We start from the raw sequence: 20651 nt of genomic DNA on the forward strand, positions 1-20651 counted from the left end.
CGTGCCCCTCGGGCACACCGTAGGCTTCCCAGAAATGGCTGGCTCTGGGTTCGTTTCATTTTGTAATCTGAATGCCCAACACACAGCAAGCCCTGGCTGGACATTCAGTCCAGCAAAACCATCGGCAGCTGCCCTGCTCTGGGACAGCCGGGTGCTCAGAATGGCACTGGACACGGCCCGCTCTTGTCGGGGACAGAGACATTTCGGTGAATGGATGCACAGGTGAATGGAGAGCCTCTCAGTGCCTCAGTTTCCCCACTGGAATGGCCATGAACGAAAATCTTTTTCACCTTTTGGTGACACACCTTTTGATGACACCTGGCAAAGCAACATTTTAATACAGAGGAGAGGAGCGCCCACTTTCGTGTTGAAAGCCTAGTTTAAAGAAAGGGGCAGGACCCTTTAGGGGGACAAACCCGTTGGTAAATGGGGGCGCTGACCCCCTTCCTATAACCATTCTCATTAGCAGGCTCTCTGGCTGTCTTATGCTCTGAGACCTGCTGCTTGTTGGGCGCTAGCCTGGCCTCGACTTCCTCCCCGGCAGAAAGACTCCTACCTAGTTTCCATTCGGAGATCTTTGTAGCAGTCCCCGTGGAGAAGTCAAAAGTTTGACTTGAAAAAAGGAGCTACTTCAAAAGCATTGTCAGGCCGAGGTGAGGGTTCCTTTAAAGAGCATGAATTACAGGGCGCCCACTAATCAACCTGCACAGGCTGCCCAGTGGCAGGGGCTGGGTGGGGGCGCCAAAGGGACGTTTGGGGGCACACTGGGGGAGGCGAAGCCAATAAAATACAGGTTGAATAAAAGAGTGAGTTAATGTGTTTATTACTTACTGCTTGGAGAGAGAGAATGTGTGTGTGTGTGTAGAAAAATGAAAGAAAAATGTAGGGTTTTTTTCTATAATAAAAAGGGAGTTGCACTGCAGGGCCCCTAAAGCCTGTGAAAAATTAAACTCGACGGATTCAAACTGTCCTATTTCCACTTCAAAAGCGATGAGGCACTGAGCTCTTCCCAACTTATCTTCAAACGCCCAGCACCCTAGAAAGTTTCTTTAAAAAAATAAAGCCTCCTGTTCCCCCAAGCACTGTACTGGTTACTGTACCCACTGTCTCTCCCTCTTCTAATTATACCCCTGTGAGTCTATTAATCAACTGGTAAATTATTTAGAGAGTCACGTGCTGTCTTCAGCTAGTACAAACACACCACATGCAAGACTTGCTGGAAACGGGCAGAGGCCCCTCAGGGTCCCCGCTCCGCGCAAGACAGCTTGCAGCTCGCCGAGGCCGACCGTTAAACAAGAAATAGCATCCCGCTCACCTCCTCAGATGGGAGGATTTACTTTGTCTTTCAACTCAGCAACTCTTTGCAAGTTTTTAACAAAAGAGAAGAGTTGGTCTATTGTCAAGTCTTTAGTGTGCATTTAGTCATGGGAAAATTAATTCCCCCTAAGAAATGGCAGCACTTCGGCAGGCTCTGATCTGTGCCTTGTGGGATGTGGACACATGGAAGGCTCTGGAAAATGCTTGTAATCATCCCAGTTCGGGGCTGGTTTGGCTGAGAGGGTTTGTGTGAGAGGGTTCAGTTGGCTAAGCTGAGGTCTCACTACCAGAAATGGTGCAAAGTAGCCTTGAGTCTCACATCTCCCACCTCTTCTTGGGCTCCGCTAGGCCAGGAGGGACCTTCTCCAGACAGACATGTGTAGGCAACAGAGGGGCGCTGGGGAGGGGCACAGGCAACGCTCAGGAGTGGTCTGTCTGCCTCATTACCTTTCCACACATCAGGACTTGTGCTTTGGGGGGAAAGTTCTTACACCAGCTAAATAGTTGTTTTCCCCCCTGAAAGTCAGTTCATGTCTGGCGCGGGCCCCAAGGAATTTGCGCCTTCCTGCAGCTGAACCACTTCCATGTTGGGGGAATGCCGGCAGGGTGGGGCTGGCTGGAAAGGTGAAGTGAGTTGGGAGCTCGCTGTAATCTGGCCCACAAGTCAGTTGACAGGTGTTGGAAAGGGGCTCCCTTTCCTCTCCTGGAGAGACAGATGTGAAAAACCAGCATCTGACTCAAAACCTCCCCACTGGGGATGCCCCCTCACGGCAGTCCCGACCCGATGACCCCGCACGTCTGAGCGCAGTGCAGAATGATCAGGATGAGCATGTCTCACGCTTGAGCAAACACTTGGGCCAACAAGGACAAGATACGCCTTCGGCTGTTTTAAACACCTTCCCTGGTGGCTGTTCTCCTGAAAACGTCCAACCAATGTTCAAGAATGAAAACAATTACCAGAGCCAGGGTAGAGGGCAACCCTTCAGAACCAAAAAGATGGTGGCGTTCCACTAACTCCACCCAGCAACCTGGAACTAGGTTCCACCCATCACCAGCCACACCTGGACCATGATTTAGGCCTGAGATATCCAAGAGAAGGGCTACAAATAAAACCATGCAGACTCCCTTCTGAAGGGTGGACAAAGGCCAATGTGGGTGGCTGGTTTTATATGAAGTGGAAGTTTGAGCACCAGACATCCCAGTGGACAAAGACAGAATGGCTGCTTTCCTTGGGAAGCTCTAGGTCTCTGGAACTAAGAAATCACACCTTCCACAAGGCCCTTGAGTAGGAATGAAGCCCCAGGAAAGGAGCTGAGCGTAGATTTGGAGGTGGTGGCCACTGTGAGTCAGCAATGACTTAAGCAGAGTTGAGATCCTGTGCCTGATCTCAGGGCGAAAATAAGCATCTTCACACATTGCCACAGAACACATTGGAAACAGAGTCTATCGGCATAAACTATCTAATTGTGAAAGGTATGCAAACAGCTGAGAACTTAGTTTTTCAAAAGCCCGGGATAGTTTTTACTATTTCATACCCATGTAAAAGTGACAGGAGCTTCCTGCAGCTAAGCCTGCATGATTGAAGGCCTGACCCTGGGTGTCGTGTGCAGCCCAAACTCCCGTTGACTGTCATGGAGGTCGCCTGCATAAAGAACGCCGTGTGCAGAACCCTGGGGAATAAATTTGTTCTGTTCACTGCAGCTAGAGTCAGAATGAGTTTAGTAGGAGGTCAGATCTATATATTTCCAAGTCCAGGGAACAGAATAAGCAACCCTCCAGCCCTCTGTCTGTGGGGCTGTTGCCAAGAGCCTAGGATCAAGAGATTTAGGACAAACTAAGATGGGGCCCTGGAGTCCTTTGCCCAGTAAATGTGAAAAGATGGGAAAACAACACAGTTATTAATTTTGTTGCTGATTTGAAAGAAGGAGGTGTTGGCAGGACCTGTGAGGACAAAAAAGAACATAACTAAGTCTGCAGAGGTCACGACTGGGACATAACATCATGAGACCCCATGGGGGGAGAAAGAAGAAGTGGCTTCATGGGGGGAAGATGACACCTGATCTGCTCAGCTGGACTGGCCGCGGTGAGGATGACGGTGGTGAGGGTGGCCGGGAAGCACCACCACAACAAAACCACCTGCCTCTGGGGCTCACAGCTCCAAGGTGAGTGCAGAGGGCATGTGCCCACAGCAGGGACCCGGAGCAAGCGGGCCAGCAGCTGGGAGCACAGGGCAGGGGCCCCAGAGGAGGAGGAGGTCCAGAAGGCACTGCCTGGCTTGGGGGGTGTTGAGGGATGGTCTCCGGCCCTGGCTTGGCTACGCGGTGGGACTCTCTGGCAGCGAGGCCTGCCGGCTCAGCCCCAGAGGGATGAGGCCGCCCCGCTGAACCCCATGAACCCTGAGTCAGTGTGTGAGAACCCCTGCAGGGGATGGCCAGCCGCTCTCCGCGGTCCCAGGAAGGCCCCAGGCAGCCACGGCGAAAGTATCTGAAGCGGGAAATCTGAGCTGCGTCCATGGGCCCCCAGAGGGCCGGAAGAGCGCCACGGTGTCCCTGTGCTGGAAGTCCTGGCAAGGGGTTCGAAGCGCCCTTGCGCATTCAGGAGGGGCCTTCTGTCCTAGGGTGGTGCTGGGAGGACGGGCTCGCCTGCCCCCACCTCCCAGGAGGCCTCACTCATCAGCTGGTCTCGTCCCTCAGCCCAACCTCCACCCTGGAGGGCTGGCCTCCCGCTTCTGCCTCCACTCAGCCAGGGCTCTTCCGGGGAAGGACTGGAGCCAGTCTCCCCATCCCCACCATTGGGGTATGACCGTTTCTTGGTCAGAGGCCACCTCCGCATCTCAACTGGCTCGTCCCCAGTCCTGGACTTCCGGGTGTGTTAGGAAGCTCGAGCAGAGCCTCAACCCCAGCCACATCCTCCAGCTGATGCTCCCGACAAGCTCTGGGTCCACCTCCTACGGGTTCGGGACTCAGGGTGTGGGGTGATGTGGTTGATCACCACCCCCACAGGCCCGGAGGGGCGCATCCAAGCATGGGTCCCAGGCCTCAGCAATGCTGGATTCCAGAAGAAGGGGGGGCCTGGGCTGGGCTACCAGCTGAGTCATCAGAGACGAGCAAGCCTGTGGTCAGCTAAAGCAGGGTTTCTGCGTTCAGTCGGACCTTCTCTTCAAAACCGAACGCAGCCGAGAGTCATTGTAATTTTCTTCCCATTTCTGCATTTCTGCACTTCCCACTGCAGGGGGTGAAGTGGGCCCTGCCAGACCCGAGTGCCTCCCAAGCTCCTCTGCCAGCAGAGCGCTTTGGTTTGCTCGACAGCGTCCGCACGGCCCACTAACGAGACCCTGTTAGTGGTTATGGATGCAAATGCATTTTCTTTGTCACACGCATGAGGTCAGGATTAGTGAAATGACAGAATTTATTGCTTCTGTGAAGAAGATACGATATTGGTCGTTCTATCTTTAATTTTGTAGGAGGTGTGGAAGTATAGAGCTATAGGGGAAAGAGCTATAAACAAAGGCTATAAGGGAAAAAATTTAGTGCAAAGCATTGAAGATCAAAGCTACCTGATGTCACTACTTTATGGGAAGTTGAGAATTGTGCCATCTCCTTTATAGTCATCAAAAAATCCCCAAAAACACAAAACAAAAAATTACTCTGCCTCTCGACCACCAATGAAAAGACTTATTGGGTTTATTTTTAACTGGCCAGAGAGTGAGAGATTTGAAGAAGCTCCACGACTGATTTTGGAAAAGGGGGATGGGGCCTCTAGAAGCTGCAAAAGCCAAGGAGACAGACCCTCCGCAGAGCCTCAGGAAGGCTCTGACACCGTGGCTTCGGGACTTCCGACCTCCAGGATGGGCAGACAACAAATGTGTGCTGCTTTAAACCACTGTATGCTTCGGCAGCAGTACAGAAGGACTAAGCGGGCAGTGCCCAGCGATGGCAGTCACAGAGGGCGTGAGCATCCCGTGCACTGAGGAGTCACAGTTGCTAATGGCATGACCTTTAACCCAGTGTATCAAATTATCCTAAGGTATCAGGGTGTTTGCAATCTTGTATAGGTATGAGTATATGCATTATGGTCCTACTGAAGGAGTACAAATTTGGAAGCCACCCAAATACTTACTTTCTGTAACTTTTTATTTAACAATAAGTACACACAAGTTGCAAAAAGAGTCAAAGAATTCCTGCAGGCCCTTGTCCAAAATTCACTGATTATTAACACTACCTTCTCTGCTTGGTCACTGTCTTTCTCTCTGAACCACTAAATGCTTGTTAGGAGGGAATTAGATTATCATCCAGTCCATTCAATGGAATGCCGTACAGCAAAATTTTAAATGACATAAATCTGGTAACTGTGATTACATCCACTTACTATTCAACAAATAGTTCCTTAGGGTGCTAATAACCACCCCCACCCCCACCCCAGAGAACCGGCAGTTGGCACCGTTGCAGGGAACCAGGCTTGGGTATGCACGAGGTGCTCCAGCATTGCCTCTGAGCGCGGCTGTCTCTAACAGCATCCTCCCAGGCACTGCAGACACACATCCCATCCGGTCCTCATGAGAACCTGCACCCAGGGATTTCATTTTCCATCTCACACTCAGAGTCGGGGGCTCAGTGGAGCCACATGGCTGGTGGGGGGTGGCACCGGGATCTGAACCAGACAGGGAAGCACCAAAGTTTGCACTGGTTTTTACTCTTGCCTGGTGCCCCCTGGTTCCATCTCATTCTACTTACTGTCACAGCGGCTTAGGGATGAACAGACTCACCCACTAACCTCCCGCTTCACAGATCACCGTGTCTGATGGCTTTGACCCTACCCTGTGGACTAGGAGGAGGGACTTGGGAGCAGCGAGCCAGGATGTCATCCCAGGGGCCCTTTGAGCTTATGGTTAGGAACAAGCAGCCTGTTCTTATGTTTTATATTAACTTATTCTACCCAGGGAATTGTAGGAGAAGGCAGTTCTGCCAGGAGGGTGTCCTGGTCAACTCACACATTGTCCATTACAATGGCGGCTTTGTTCCTGGGTTGATTTTCTTTACAGTCTAAGTACATGCTCACATCTGCCCTGATCCCTGAGCGTGTACTGGCTGCACAGAGGAGCTTCAGTATTTTATGCAAGAGAGGAAGGTGTTGGGTACACGGACAATACACTGCCCAGGGAAGAGACGCAGAGACCAGGGGAACCCAGATGTGAACTGGCTGCGTGGCCTCAGCGGCCCACTTCCTTCTCTATTTGTGGACCCAGGAAAGTGGACTAGACTGGCCTTGGACTGGACTAGACTTGTCCAGCACCCTTCCTGGGGGCTGCATCCCGGGAATGCTTTCAGATTACAGACCACAGAGGGGTCTGGACAGATGAGCTGGTCCAGCAACCCCCCTCCAAGTGAGCGTCCAGTCCCCTGAAGACCAGTGGCCGGTTAGTCCTTACATCTGCAAGGCTGTCTAAACCTTCCGGCTTCAGAAAGCTGATTAAATAGGAGTATTTGTCCATATTTCTGTACATCAAATAATAAAGGATGTGGCTGCTCTGTGGCCTCTCCTGGATCTCATTTTTAAGTGTTATCAGTTAACAAAAAGCAAACATTCTAGAGAAACAGGAAAATTCCAAACCTCTGGTGATCACACATTAGGTCTCCAAAGCCCCCTCACTTGGGGCGGGGTGGGAAGTCAGGAGGACTTAGCAGGGAACAAAAACAGAGACTTTGTTTACAAGAAAGTCCAATTTCCATTTACCAGCTGTTTTGCCCAATTTGAATCCCTGGCACTCAGCGAGGCTCCCAAGGAGCAGCTTCGCCCCAGGGTGTCAGGTGGTGGCAATCACGGGAAGTCGCACTCACCTGCAACCCCCTTTTCAAGAAAGGGCTGGATGAGCCCTCCGAGGCTCGACTCGTCCGCCACAGCCTCCTTCAGCAGCTGCCCGCAGCAGACTGGAGGAGAGAGAAGAGAAGGACACCTGCTAAATTTTAAACAGAAGGAAGGATGAGAAAAGAAGAAACCCCAGTGCTGCCTGCTAAGGAATAAAAAAGGTCACTGAGAAAAATATAAAAGGCTTTTTCTGAGTGGGTCTGTGTCTAAGTACAAGTATTAAAATGAAATTGGGAGATAAAAAGGAAGCTGAGGAGGAAAGTGCAGAATGAAAAGAATGCATCTGGCAAAGAACGTATTAAAACTGGGAGGCCACTAACAATGCCACCTTTGGAGAAGCTCCGGCAGGGCACCGACCGTGCCTGGGACTGCTGGACGGGAGGCTGGCCGGTGCTGAGGACCGACGCCAGGGGAGAACTGCTCGGACCCGAGTGACGTGCCACGAGCACGTTCCTATTCCCTCAGGTGCTCCTCGGGGGGGGCAGGGAGGCTTGCTCCCAAGGCCTTGCAGCTGCCAAGGTGTTTCCACAGGGTGATGGGTCCACAGAGAGGGGCACTTTACATAACGAAGGGGCTCACTCCTAATCAAGGCAGCACACAGGAGTCACGTGGCCAGCAGCTGCCCACCCTCTTTGCAGGTGTGGTCTCTGCAAGCAGGAGCCTTCCCGTCATGAGCCCCACCCTGTCAACACCCGAGAGGCATCAGTCAACAAGTGTGCAGTGAGTAAACACAGGCTAACCTCTCCTTGACCATAAAAGCCTTTTCAGCCAAAGCTGGAAGGTTCAAGCTATATTTTCAAGAGTTGTTTGTTACATTATCTTGCTTTTCCTAACTTTACGGCCAAGGAGTTTTCTTCCTATATTAAGGAAAACAAAAGCAATCCTAAAGTTAACTGGCAAAAGTGAATGCTTAAGACAACAACCATCACCAAAGATATAGCCCTCAATGATGACATGCTCGGTTCACTGTGTACGTGACAGCAGTGCTGGTATTCAAAGGGGCAGATTCATGCTCTTCGGGAACCAGAGGTACTAGTAAAGACTGATAACAGGTCTCTCTATATGCCAAGCACTGTGCTAAGTATGCCTGGTCTTATTCAGTCCTCATGATGATCTGTTGCTTTTTACATAAGAACACAGACTAAGAGAGGTGAAGTACCCTGTTCCAGGTCACAGAGCCAGTCAGCAGCAGAGCTGGGATTCACACCCAGGTCCATGTGGCACCAAACACACCAAACTTCCAGTTCTGGCCAGGAAGGAGTAGGAGGTTTCATATTTACCTTCTGTCATAAAAATACATAAATGGGACAACATATATGAAGCAACTCCTCAGGCTTTGGACAACAGGCAGCACAGGGCTGTGACCCTTGAGAGAGGGAAACGCAACAAGTGAGGCCAACTTCACCCGGGGCTTCTACCTACGGGCACTTTCAGACCAGCCCACAGGACGAGTGGAACCCACACGGAGCAGTGGGCAGCAAAGACTGGAGTCTGGGGTCTGAGACGGCTGGGTCCGGGGAACGGGGAGCAGAGAGAAGGGAGTTGTGCAGAGAAAGGGTTTCAGAGATCTGCATGGGGGTTCCCTGGGGGCTTTGGGTAACGCAGAGCTGCACATGTGTGGGGTGAGATTCCACCAGGCCTGGCAGAGAAGCTGCCGGGAGGCTGTGAGCTGCCTGGAGATCTGCACAGCGTGGGGAGATGCCAATGTGAGAGACGGCACTGAACACCCCAGACATCCAGCTGAGACTCCAGGAAGGCCACACCTCGGGGGCCGGGATCCACTAGACCGAGAGGAAGCACACTCTAGTCCAACCTGAACAAAGACTATAAATGAGCCTAATGTGATCAAATTGATTCTCTGAATTAACTGCCTGTTAGAACGCAACTCCTTTTAACTCAATATTCCTAAAGCACAACCACACAATCCAGACTTCCACAATGTGAGAATCACAACGTTCAGCATATAATAAAAAAAACTACTTGAAATGCAAAAAAAAAAAAATCCAGGAAAATGTGATCCCTACACAGAGAGAAAACAACAGAATCAGATCAAGGGATGACAGATGTCAGAATTGTGCACAGGAATTATAAGAGTTATTATAAATTTGTTTAAAACTCTAAAGGAAAATATAGTTAAAATGAGTGAACAGATAGAGAATCTCAGCAGAGAAATGGCAACTCTAAAAAGAATGAGATGGAAATTCTAGAACCGGGAAATACATTATCTTAAAAGGAAAACAATGCTGGATGAGCTGCAATCAGTGAATCTGAAGACAGGAAAAAAGGCAACAGAAAGTATTCAAGCTAAAGCAAAGAGAGGGCGGGAGAGGACAGGGCAAAGAAGATGAGGACCTTAGGGACCTGGACGACAATACCAAGAAGTCTAATAAACGTGCAATTGGAGCTCCAGAAAGAAGAGAGACAGAAAAATGTATTTGAGAAAGTCATGGCAGGAGGATTTCAAAATTTGATGAAAAATATCAACCCACAGATTTAAGAATCTCTGAGACCCAAGCAGAATAAACACAAAGTAAACCACACCTTGATATATTATAGTCAAATTTCTGAAAACTAAAGATAAAGAGAAAATATTAAAGGCAACTGGGGGTGGGAGAGATATATTATGTACAGAGGGGAACAATGACAAAAATGATCTGCGTTTTCATCAGAAGCAATGCAAGGGGTAAGACATGGAACAACGACACCCTTACAGTGTCGAGAAAACAGCAACATCATATGCGAAACAGCAACATCCCATGCGCTGCCAGCACTGATCTCTGCAGGCAGCAGGAACAGCCCTCAAGAATGAGGGTGAAGTGAAGGCATGTTCAGGTGGACGGAAGCCGAGGTCGTCACCCACGGGTGTGCACTATAAGGAAGGTTAAAGGACGTTCTTCAGGCCGAAAGCAAATGGTATCAGGTGGAAACCTGGATCTAAACAAAGGAGTGAAAAGTGTTGATATATGTGTATATATATATATATATATATATATATATATATATATATATATAAGCCTACCCCTCACTTCCTGACTCACAAACACATCAAATGACTGTTTAAAGCAAAAATAATTACAATCTACTGTAGGGCTTATAACATGTGTTATGGTAACAAGAGAAGAAAGGATAGCAGCAAGGTAGCAGCAGGACCCACCTAGATCCTTAGGTTTTTCTCATTTTTTCTACATTTGCCCTATCTGTGCAGCCAACGACATGCACTGCATACAGCAGGCACTCAATGAGTTAAGGGTAACAACATTTTAATAAAATTCTTCATGGTTGTTTCTGGGTAGGAAATTCATGCTCATTGCAAAGTAAAAAATAAAAGCAGAAAAGGTTTAATAGACCACTCCCCAGAGATAACCAGCTTAGAGTGCGGATGTTCCTTCAGCTTTTTTCTGAGCATACATAGACTAACAAAATGAGATTTTTAAACAAAAATGAGATCATCCCCTGAAAAGCAAGCTGAGTGACTTGCTTCCTGGCCCCTCCCTCCATTATGTGGGTTTATCACCGCTTACTTAACTAACCCTCTTATTAATAGAGTTGGGGGTTTCCTCTATTTTTCATTATGCATTTTTCCCATTTCTTGTTTAGGATCTGAGTATTTCAATAGAATAAAATCCTAGGAGTGAAATCACTGGGCCAAAGAATTTGCAACAATAGTGCGTTAATCAATAGTGGCCTTTATCTTTCAAAAAGTTGTGCCTGTTTATTTTCTTGCCAATCGTTCAATAACAGTAAATGTTGGGTTGCTTGTTGGGAGATGCTTTCCCGTGACTGAGATGCTCATAAATGTGGAGATAGGAACCAAGCCCAGGGATGGCCGCCAGGAAGCAGGCGGTCAGTTCCTGGAGCCCTGGGTGCAGACAGGCCTCTGCAGAGACCTCAGTGGACAGCACCTGGCTTGCCTCTGCCAGTCGGGGCTCCTTAAGTCGGTTTACTGAAATCTCATAATGTCTTGTATTCATCAAGAACACGGCCCCAACATGATTGGTGCACTGAAAACAATTTAAATTTAAAAATACTTCCTTTGAGTGGGAGTGTCTGCATGAATAACAGTGACAGTTATTTTTAAAAAGCTGTGCGCTATATTCAGGTCTTGCAGTGGTGTTTTTCAGACCTTCCCTCTGCCAGTAATGTTCTTCTCACTGTAACTCTTCACGTCCCTTCCCATAACAGTGAGTGCAGGTACTTAACAAACATGTGGGCGTGGCTACAAGCAGACTCTTGCTCATTCTTACTGAAGAAGTCATCCTTAATCTTAACTGGAAATTTAGCTTAGAATACTCTTCAGATGTAAAGTTAAAAGGAGAAGGAATTATCTGAATAATTTAGTTTAAAAAAAATTGATGCAAGCAAAAGCATTTTTTTATCCTGAAGTGTCCAGGTTATTTTTCCATGCTAATCAAATCAGATACTACTAATAGGACTATTACTATTTTTCATTACTAATCAGAATCTTACTTCTCTATCTTCATTGTATGGGTATGATTTTTGTCCTTGATTCCCTGGCTAGTCTCAGTGGCTTTGGAATTTTAAGTTGGAAGAGACCTAATTGAAAAACATTTTTATTCAAAACTTGATCCTTCTGGGATGGTGTGTGTGTGTGTATATATATATTTGTGTGGTGTTTCTGTATGATTTGGGGGCATATATATGCACATTTATACATCTGGGGGGTGCGGGTCTCATGCTTCCTTAGTGAACAGAGGCTATGCAGGATTTCAGAGCACGTGAAGAGGGGGCTGGGGCAGCCTGTAACTGCCTCCAGCTGCTCCGTGTCCGCTCTGCCTCTTCCTCCTTGCAGCCCTTTACCCTCCTGAAGGCGGGCTGGCATCCACGACCACCTGGGACCACCTGGGAAAGACCTGGAGAACTGATTTCAATATTTTCTCTCCTCCTGGTAAAATATTCATTGAAACTGTGTTGAGCAAGAAGCCTTCCTCTGGTTCAGAAATTGTTCGCCTGTAAACACACTGACCTGGGATAGGGAGCCAAACAAGACTGGGGAAAACACATAAACAGCAGCTGCATGTATGCCAGGGCTGCAGCTTCCAGGGAGATGCTGAGTCCAGGCACCACTGCTCCAAAGCCGAGGAAAATGATGGCTGGAAAATGTGCAGGCTCTTTGGGCTGCAGACGTGTTTCCATTGGTTAATGTTTTTATGGCAATATTCTTCGGGAAGAAAAGCTTATCCCTGCAAAGATGGGCTAACTGAAAATTGTTCAGAGCAGAGAGCAAGACAGAGAAGTGATACTGACCCTTTCTCCCAGGCCCTGTGAGGCGGGAAAGCTTGGGAGGGCAGGAGGCAGGGGAAGGTCCTGGAAGCAGGGCACTCACCGTTGATGAGGCCATATTTCTGGGCCAGGAGGGCGGCTTGCAGACTTTTCCCACTGCCCATGGGCCCACAAAGCAGCACCCGAGGGGTGAATGGGGCATTAGATCGATGGCTGGTCTGGACATAGGTCAGAGCTGGGAAGAGAAGATGTGAGGATAATAAACTCAGTCCTAAAGAAAAGGAAACCAGCTCACATCCCCGGTGCTTTGGCTTTTTTAATGGCAGTAATTACTTCTCTCTTTTCCGGCACCGTGGAAACCCTCTGTGCATCCACTCAGCGTGGCCACAGGGCAAAGCTGCAGGGAAGGAATTATGCTTCAGGCCTGGGCACCAGGGTGGGAGGAAGCGGCGAAGCCACAGAAGCCACCCCTGGAGTGGCACCCTGGAATTCCTCTAAAACGCTGTGGGGTCACCTGCACTTCCCTCCCGGTTGAAGGGGGGCTGGTCCCAGATCGCAGGATGCGCACCATTGGGTGGGGATGTTTCCAAGTTGAATCCAGGCTAAGCCTCTACCAGAAGCCCCATACCAGGCCTGTCTCCTGGTGTCAGATACAGGCTTTGACAAATGCGCCAGGCCACGTGGACCTAGCATATAGGAACTTCTGAAGGACTCGGGAACTGGAGAATAGTTCGCCCTGCACTCTGGTGACACCACTTTGTTTCGAGCCTCCAAAGAGGCAGCGATCAAATAGGTGCCAGGCGTGGGCACGTGCAGCTGCCCTGGCATCTGCTGCACAAGTAAGTGGGGAGACAGGGATGAGTGTCTCTGACACTGAGATGACCGACCACACCATGGGCGACACTGGACCCCAGGAACTACTGAACATCAAACCAGGTCACCCCCTACCCGAGCACAGGGGAGGGTCCGTGAGAGACGGCAGCAGAGGCCATTAAAGGAGCCACTCAGTGCTGGGCCCGGATGCAGGCTGGGGTGCCTGCATCAAAATGGGGCTCTCCTTACCCAGCCCTGCCTCCTGCCCAGACTGAGACCATCCTACGTGAGGTCAGCTGTGGGCAGCCCTGTGACACCTTCCCGCCTTGGGCTGGACGCCGCCCTGGGAAGGGGGCTGAGACAACACCTCACCCTCCTGAACCACTGACAGGTATGCAGTGTTGGCTGGCCTCGCACTCCTGACATCTTGGGCATATCCCTGGCCGCTAGCCACCAGGTGCCAGCAGCACTCCCACAAGCCGTGACAACCGCGAGTGCCCCCGGACATTGCTAGATGAGGTGGGGCAGAGCAGGCAACACTGAGAACCACTGGGGTATGTTCATTGTGAAGATTCTGGCCTCTCAAATTTTTGCAGGACTTTTTTAAATTAAAAGGATCAGTACGGATTCCACAATTCACCTCTTTTTTAGAACTAAAGGCACAGGTAATTCAACCGACTATCTTCAAGGCTGTGATAGTGACCGTTGTCATAATCGCCAGCATGTTATTAACTGCTGAGCTAAACATTCTATAGGCATTATCTCATGTGACTGCTGCAACAGCCCAAGACGGATGTGTTGTCCTTGCCCCCATCTTACAGAGTTGGCAGGGCTGGGGCAACTCTCCCAAGCCTACTCTTGGGGGCAACATCTTTAATAATGTTAAATATTATTATTTATTTAATGTAATAGCAGGGGGAAGCTATTCGAGCAAGTCTCTCTCTTCTCAGACCTTCCATGATCCAGCGCATCTGAAATGCACAAGTACCACAGGCAAAGCAGCCTGCTTACAAATGGTGCTTAATTTACAGTAAATAACTAAGTTAATTAGAAGTAATGATCCCCCAGGCAGTCTCAACATCTAATTATTCTTTTTAAAAATATGTGGTTGTTGGACGCACTGCAGAGAGATTAAAAAAAAAAAAAACAGAATTTTGCATTCCAATTTTCAATTTATCCCTCTGCATTATTAACTAATAATAATTAATATTCAGGCACTCACTCTTTTATTTACAATTCCAGGCATGAATTCTTTATGAACAATCATATGAACTTTTAAATTTAATTAAGTAATTTGGAAGTAATTAATGTGTAAATTTGGAATCATGGCATAAGATAAACGTGGTGGTGGTTTATCTTCCAAGTGCACTGTTTGCTACTAAAGACCCTTCTGAGATGCAAAATCACTGAGAGTGTAAAGTTCCCACAAGCTTGGCTTTTCTGAAGTGGGATCATCTCCTAGCCATCCACACAGCAGCTGGCCTCTCGGTACAGCAAGGCCACGCAGGCAGCGAGCTGTTCAGCACCACCTCCCACCCGAACAACATTCTCCGTGAGGACATGCGAGAGAATACAAGGGAAACGCCCCACAAACTGTACAAGACTTAAATGTCTGTGGTGATACTTTTATTGTCATCTGCCTGGCAGTGCACAGAAGGGGCTCGCTGGATATGGCGGCAACTGAAGCTTGGCAAGACTTTAAAAAATTGTAATTCAGCTGTTTTGGGAGAGATTGTTCTAACTTGCCCTTGCCGTTTGGACAGGACACTGAACCCCGATGGTAGCAGTGATGTCGGTCCAAGCTGCTGCACTCACCACTGTGAACACAGATTTGCGGAGTCCCAAGTAGCCTTTATCTAAGCCTGAGAGGCAGGCAAGGTTTTTGTTCCCATTTTAGGGATGACACACCTGAGGTGTAGAAGGGGTAAGAGAGCTGCCAAAGCCAGGGAGTGGTGGGGATGAGATCTGGGCACAGGGCACCAGGCTGCGAAGTCTCGGGGCCCCACCCTCTCCCGGCTTCAGCCTGTTTCCCGGAAGCTGCCATGATCCTGTGCTGTTGCTCCGGCCGCGGTGAGGGGCCAGGGTGGGGCTGTGCATCCCTGCTCCAGACGGGCTCCTGGCGCTGCAGCTGTGCGGCCCGTGGTGCGGGGTTTTGTTTGTATGTTTGCTCATTGTAATTCCTATAAATTTGCTCTTCTTTCTTCCTCACCTTCAGGGCAAAAGTTCTTGCTACTACGTCTCCTCCCCCATCCCTCACCTCTCCTCACCCCCATCACACCTGCCGACCAGCTGGAGTCAGAACATAAGCTCAGGGTCCCCGGATGGGGTGCTCTCAGGGACCTCACGCTCCTTTCTGGGCCTCCCATGATTTGACTCCCCGTGTCCCAAGCACATCCTGGACGCTGGCAGCACTGCCACCTTGTCACTGGGATGAGGAGGGCAGAGGAGCGTGCCCGCTGGTGTTTACCCTGGTAGAAGACGTCCACACACGGCTGGTCGGCACTGATGGCTTTCAGGACTTTGCGGTAAGAGGGGAGGATCCTGGCGATGTTCCTGTGATGCTCCAGCAGCTTCTGGGCCGTCTCCAGCGCCGAGATGCCTGCCGGCACCACCAGCCGGTCCTGAACTTCAGACTCGGGGGGCCAGTCAAAGGTGGTGTGATAAATCTCTGCAAGGAGAGGGGTACGTGGCCGCAGTCACCCACCCAGCCCTGTCAAGGACGCCACTGCATCCGGAGAGGGCCTTGCCCTCCTGGAAGCCAGCCTCCGCCCCCAGGGCCATTCACCAACCCCTCCGCAGTGCAGGGTGCACTTCGACTCTGGGCCTGTGCTTCCGTTACTATTAACAACAACAAAATGGTGACAATTCTCAGGACAATGCGGGGCAGCTGTGACTTCCTGATGCTTGCTCGGTGCCAGACTCTCCGACGGGCGCCCACTGCAGACTCCCACAGTGATCAGATCAAAAGGTAAGTCTCAACCCCATGTACTGATGAGAAAACAGTCTCAGAAATGCTGGGCAACTCATCCCACATCACATAGCTGGGAAGGGGCAGAGCCGGGGTCCACAAGCCCAGGTCCAACTGCTGCCAAAGCCTGCGGCTGGAGGCTCAGGGCCCCCACACCTCCCTGCGGAACTGCTCAACACCCACAGGCTCCTCCTTAAACTCTGGGGGCCTCCGACCCCTCATCTGCCGGACTTTGTCATTTCCCAATGTCTTCCAGCTCGGAGCTCGGTCTGTGGTATTTGTGCCTGTGCTGGCCTGTGTGGGGCCCAGAGGAGCACAGGGCTCAGTAAAAAGTGGATGGAGCTGTACTACCATTGATCATCGATCAACTGATCACCCCTGAAACCCCATGGAGTGGTGGGCGTGGTGGGGGGAGTGAGGCAGAAGTGGCCATACCTCCAGTTTGAGGGTCGACTCTCTTCCCCAAGTTTCTCTCTATCAGGACAGTGTCTGGAGCATTCAGCACAACTGCATAGAGAAAGGAGCAAAACCGGGCACGCTGGGCAGCAGACCCAAGGCGTCTGAACCTCACGGCCCAGTAATTTGTCTCATGTTTCTCTTGCTCTGTCATGACGTTAAAACAACAATCCTCCAATCCTGATAATCCCTTGAAAGAAAGGTGGGCTTGGCACCACAACACAAAGACACAAAATCTGGGCAATGGACAGCCCATGCTTGAACATGTCACTTGCTAACAATTTTCGTCATACTAAATTACATATTTGTGCATAATGCTTTTGCTTTATTTTGGATTATTTCTCAAAGAGAGTTTCTCAGATGTGGAATTCTTAGAACAAGGAAACTCCAGGGTCAAAACAAACCCCACATTTCTAAGAATGATCCCAGAATGCATTTGGCTTTCTGAAGAGCTTGACGGTACCACTGGCTCACAGGCCCACCAAGCTCCTCTTGGACAGAGCCTGGGCTGACAGTGGGCACTGGGGAGGCAGCAGTCAGAGCGGGGCACTCCCACACGGGGCCCGGGGCTCTCGGGGGGCCACTCACTGACGTGTCTGGGGGTGATTCCAAGAGTCTGGACCATCAGGGCCTGCTCCCGAGTCTCAGGGATGCCATCCAGAATCCAGCCCTAGGCAGAAAATTTGGAAAGGTGCTCATCTATTTTTATTTTTTAGATTTTGGGGAATTATAAGAGGAATATAATAGCTTTGTAGAAAAACTAGAACTTTAAACACAAAAGAAAATATATGACTCTGATAGCCACAGCACCCAACTTTACTATCATATTATTACATTCCCTTCCAAATCTTATGTCTACAATTATACTCATAACATACATATTTTATGCCCTGATTTTTCCCACCACACGTAACTACCACAGCATTTTTTCATCGTGCCATGCCTCTTCATTGCCATTTTCAAAGGTTATACAATGTTTCACCAAGTGAGTGGGCCATTAGTTACTTACCCACGCCTCATGAAGGAACATTTCACCCACTAACAATTCTCCCTATCATAAATAAGTCCACGATGAACATCTTTGTGCACACAGCTCTTTCACATTTTGGATTATCTCCCAAAGAGAATATCTGTGATATATGGTTCCTGGGACAAGGAACCACTGGGGTCAAAACAAAACCCCACTTTTCTTAACAAGCTCCAAGTGAAGCATTAAAAGACCTGAGATCAAGTTTCTGTTCTATATCTGACTTGTGATAGGGCTGAAATCCTTCAGGCATCAGCTCCTTCTTGGTACAACTAGGTTTAGAAGATTTATTTATATTAACAGTTCAACTTCAGTTATGAAACTAATATTTGACCATTGTAGATGATGCAGAAAATACTGAAGAGCTGAAGTAAGACAAATCAAGAACTCAAAACTAGCCATTGTTAACATTTTGGTGCACCTCCTTCCAGCCATCACACACAGGTTATCTTTTTTTCCTGTGGAGGGGGAAGGAATTGCACTGTACATACTATTTTGTAGGCCAAAATGCTCCTGTCCTGGGAGTTTTTATAGCTGCCTGGCATTGTATGACTTGACCTGCCGAATGTTAACGAATCCCATATTCTTGCTCATTTTGTTTCATTCCAGTTTTTTGCCATTATAAAAAAATGTTGTAAGTATATTTTGATGCATATAGAACATCCTTGAGGGGAATTTCTAAAAGTTGCTATCTTCTTTTGTGACCTTTGATATATTTTGCCACATCACTCTGCAAAACTTTCCTGGCCAATTTATGAGTACAATGGCAGATCGCCTGTTTCCCTGCATCTTTGTCAATGTCAGGCATTATCTTGGAGGAAAAGGTGTCCAGCAAAATAGAGAATGCCATTGCTGCTTTAATATACATTTCTGTGCTCATTTCTGAGGTTTAATATTTTTTTCATAATAGTTTACTGGCTATTTGAATTTCTTCTTTTCCAAAATGTCTATCCATACCATCTATCCATTTTCCCCTTGGGGTTTTATCCTTTTATTTATATACAAGAGCTCTTTACATATTAAGAATATTAATCCATCTTGGTGAACACTATCAGAGACCTTTTGAGGCAAACAACGTTGCCAACATTTTCTGCAGTCTGTCTTTGGCCTTTTAATTTTGTGTTGGGGGCTAGTTTTAACCCACAAATTTTGGGCTAAATCATCAATGCTTTTCCTCTTTGGATTCTGGCAATGTGTGGATGTATAAAAAAGACTTTTCCTACTTAAAAAGTTGGTATTCACTTGCATTTAAATTGTGTTCTCTTACAATTTTACTCTTTACATGTAAGTATTTAATAGAGCTACATTTTATTTGTAACATGATGCAAGGCTGTGATCTAATTTTCCTTGTGGCTCACCCATGGTTCCAACCTCATCCGTGAAGCGGCCTATCCTTCCCCTCTGAAGGCCACTATTTATTGCAGCCTAAATGCTGATATGATGTTGACTTGGCATCTTTCTACCTGAAGACTCTTGTATCATCTTCACACCATTTAAATTAATGGTTGTTTTATAATTTACTGTTACATCTAACAGGATATACTCCTCCTGCTTTTTCTTTTTTTCAAATATTGGTTCTTCCAGGTAAGCAGAAAAAATACTTTGACAAGTTTCAAAACAGAAGTTCTTCTAGGATTTTTGGAATGACATTAAATGTACAGACTAATTTACGAGAACTGACATTTTTACAGTATCAACACATTATCTCTCATTTGCTTAAGTTTCTTTTTTTTAATGTCCCTCAGCAATGTTTACATTAAACAATTTCTCAAGTCCCATGAGTCTAGAGTTACTTACACACACACACACACACACACACACCAGGGAGGGGGTCAGGTGGCGACAAGTTGAAGCCAGGTTCCTGATCCTGGCCCCAGAAGGGCGACCCCCTTGCCATAGAGCCCTCCCTCTCAGTCACCATGAGAACTTGGTTGCTTTAAGGCCAGAGGATGGAGTGATGGGGTGAACCCAGACTCAGGGTCACTCGTAAGCTATAACACCTGCTTTACAGAACACCATGCAGAAGAGGGCAAGAAGTGTCTCCCTTAAAAACAAAAACAAGAAAGAGCCCACATTTCTTCAATATTAAAATAAAATATTTACATTCCAACTGCCTCAACTGACAGTTAAAAAAAAGCCAGACAAATTTACCGAGTAGAGAGTGTTGGAAAAATCAGGAATACTTTCATTAATTTCTTAAATTATGCAGGACAGTGTGCAGCTATGGAACCCCTGCTTTCCAGAACTAATGAAGCAAGAGTACAAAAAACAATTTTGAAGAGCCTTGTTCTCCCTCAAGTCCTTATTACAGCCAGCCAGGAGCTGGGCTGCAGCTCTTAAAAAGACATCCATCGATGTGCACACCACCGCAGGAAGCAGGACACAAAGCTTCTGCAAACTTCCCCACTTACAGTTCTGGGGGCCAAACCAGAATTTTCTGAACTTTAGCTACATTCAGAACCCCTTATTTTTTCTCTATTTGGAGGGGAAGGGTTGGGAGCCCACTGATGGTTTCTTCTAGTACAAGGGCTAGTGGTTCTGTTTTGAGTCAGTTTTTGAATCTGAAAGAAGGTTGGAACTCCATCTTCACCCGGTGCCGAGAAATGCCTCCACTTGTAATCCTGCATTACTGAGCAATCATTGTAACCAAGCCCATACATTGCAGCTGATACCCGTATGTGGTCCAAAGCTTTTACAACTATTCAGGGGAACAGCTCTCACTAGCTCCTCACTGGAGAAAGCGGGCCTTCCAATTACACAGGAGAAGTGCAGCAAAATGAGGCACATCTCCCCAATTAGCCTGGCCTCCCTGGTGCGGCATTCCGGGGCAGACGTGAAATTCAAAGAAGGTGGGGGGCTCTGGAGTGAACCCCAGGCCACCAGCTCTCCACATCTGCTCTCTCAGGCTCAAGGGGATGGTACGATCACCCAGGTACTAAGAAACAAGGTCCCTCAGGGACCACT

The 20651-nt window shown here is 48.3% G+C and overlaps 1 protein-coding gene across 4 annotated transcripts in view; it reads right to left on the reverse strand.

Annotated features, from left to right (window-relative positions):
• AK8 (adenylate kinase 8) overlaps positions 1–20651 on the reverse strand; it is a 118241-nt gene that overhangs the window by 58095 nt on the left and 39495 nt on the right. For all 4 annotated transcript variants that reach the window (XM_057499166.1, XM_036913461.2, XM_057499167.1 and 1 more), the window contains 5 exons: positions 17249–17330; positions 16640–16711; positions 15704–15904; positions 12527–12658; positions 7155–7244 (listed from right to left, as the gene is read on the reverse strand). In XM_057499166.1, the coding sequence (XP_057355149.1) occupies positions 7155–7244; positions 12527–12658; positions 15704–15904; positions 16640–16711; positions 17249–17330 (577 nt within the window). The remainder of the gene's footprint in view (positions 1–7154; positions 7245–12526; positions 12659–15703; positions 15905–16639; positions 16712–17248; positions 17331–20651) is intronic.

The sequence above is a fragment of the Manis pentadactyla genome, chromosome 3 (genome assembly GCF_030020395.1).
Source record: "Manis pentadactyla isolate mManPen7 chromosome 3, mManPen7.hap1, whole genome shotgun sequence".
In the NCBI taxonomy this organism is placed as follows: domain Eukaryota; kingdom Metazoa; phylum Chordata; class Mammalia; order Pholidota; family Manidae; genus Manis; species Manis pentadactyla.